Below are 1,653 nucleotides of genomic sequence, written 5' to 3'. Positions count from 1 at the left end.
TCATGAAATATATTTTGAAAACATGGATTTTTAGGCCTTTTCCCTGCATTTTTACATAGTTATATCCAACACTTATTTATTTTCCTAAGAGAGGTCCTTTCTCATTTTTGTCTAGAACTTCAATAGTTTACTAGGAAGCTAGGAGCATGCTTTTGAAATTAATCATCTAATCATCTAAATAATTGAAGGCTAATAACAGAGTTAGGAAATTTACCAATTGAAACTAATTTTTAGAAAATATAGCTTGCTATCTTTTTTGAGATTAGTTTTGGCAGACAAATGTTAATGGGTAAAAAAAATCACTCACTGTACATAATTAAAATATTTGGCTGGCGGCGGTGTCCGACCGGGGATGCGGAGGGCGGCCGGGCAGGTGGGGCGCCGCCCGAAGGGCCGGGCGGAGAGCTGGGCTGCAGGCGCCGCCGCCGCGCTGCCCACGCCGCCCCGCAGCCCGCCGCGGGAGGAGCGGGCGGCTGCCGGCCCGCGGCGCGCGTCTGGCTGAGCCGGGCGGGCGCGCCGGGACCACCCAGCGATGCTGCCGCCGCCTGTGTAGCGCGCGCCCGAGCGCGCTGCAGAGAAAGAAATGAACACGCCCACGAATGCTAGATGCCTATGAGCTCCCTCGGCGGCACTGAAAAGGCAGAGTGGAGGCCTCCGAGTACCGGCTCCTTGCCCTGGGTCTTGGCGCTGCCCCTGCTGCTCGCGGTCCACCATGGAGACGCTGTCCCAGGATTCGCTGCTGGAATGTCAGATCTGCTTCAACTACTACAGCCCCCGGCGGAGGCCTAAGCTGCTGGATTGCAAACACACCTGCTGTTCGGTGTGCCTGCAGCAGATGAGGACGAGCCAGAAGGACGTGAAGTCCCCCTGGTGCCTCGGCATCACCAAGCTGCCCCCTGGCTTCTCCGTGTCGCAGCTGCCCTATGACCCCGAGGTCCTGGCCGTCATCGCCATTCCGCACACCTCCGAGCACTCTCCGGTCTTCATCAAACTTCCTAGCAATGGGTGCTACATGCTGCCCTTGCCCATCTCCAAGGAGGGCACACTGCTGCCAGGAGACATGGGCTGCCGCCTGCTCCCCGGGAGCCAGCAGAAGTCCGTCACCGTGGTGACCATCCCTGCGGAACAGCAGCCGCTGCAAGGCGGGGCTCCGCAGGAGGCGGTGGCCGAGGAGCCGGACAGGCGGGGCGTGGTGAAAAGCTCCACCTGGTCGGGCGTGTGCACTGTCATCTTGGTGGCCTGTGTCTTGGTCTTCCTCCTGGGCATCGTGCTCCACAACATGTCTTGCATTTCTAAGCGCTTCACTGTGATATCCTGTGGCTGAGGCGGGGTGCAGGGAAGGCTCTTGTGGGTGCCAACTTAGGGGTTGAGTAGGTGTTGGTGACGGGATCCCAGCGAGATGATGGGGGGCGACACTGACCATTTGGTGCTGAGCGCTGGCCTCTGGGTTGCCACTTGATTCACCTGAAGACAGATGCCAAGGGAGGAAGGTGACGGTCTCTACAAGATGCCAGGTGAATTGTTCTGAGTGTGGATGGCAACGGCTTTGAAGATGATTGCATGCATCCTCATAATCATGAACTAAATGGGCTGTGACTTATGAGTTTTCAAGATCATGTTATGAGATAGACATACTCTACTCAGACCTTAAAG

At 56.1% G+C, this 1,653-nt stretch overlaps 1 protein-coding gene across 1 annotated transcript; it reads left to right on the top strand.

The window, feature by feature from the left end:
- The first annotated feature begins 712 nt into the window (after positions 1 to 712).
- LOC144252891 (E3 ubiquitin-protein ligase RNF152-like) lies at positions 713 to 1,381 on the top strand. Its single transcript, XM_077794943.1, has one exon. It carries the CDS (start codon positions 713 to 715, stop codon positions 1,322 to 1,324), a length of 612 nt encoding a protein of 203 aa, XP_077651069.1. The 3' UTR covers positions 1,325 to 1,381.
- The last annotated feature ends 272 nt before the right edge of the window (positions 1,382 to 1,653 follow it).

Source organism: Urocitellus parryii, unplaced genomic scaffold, assembly GCF_045843805.1.
Source record: "Urocitellus parryii isolate mUroPar1 unplaced genomic scaffold, mUroPar1.hap1 Scaffold_67, whole genome shotgun sequence".
NCBI classification, from domain to species: domain Eukaryota; kingdom Metazoa; phylum Chordata; class Mammalia; order Rodentia; family Sciuridae; genus Urocitellus; species Urocitellus parryii.
This window is presented reverse-complemented; position numbering and strand designations above follow the sequence as displayed.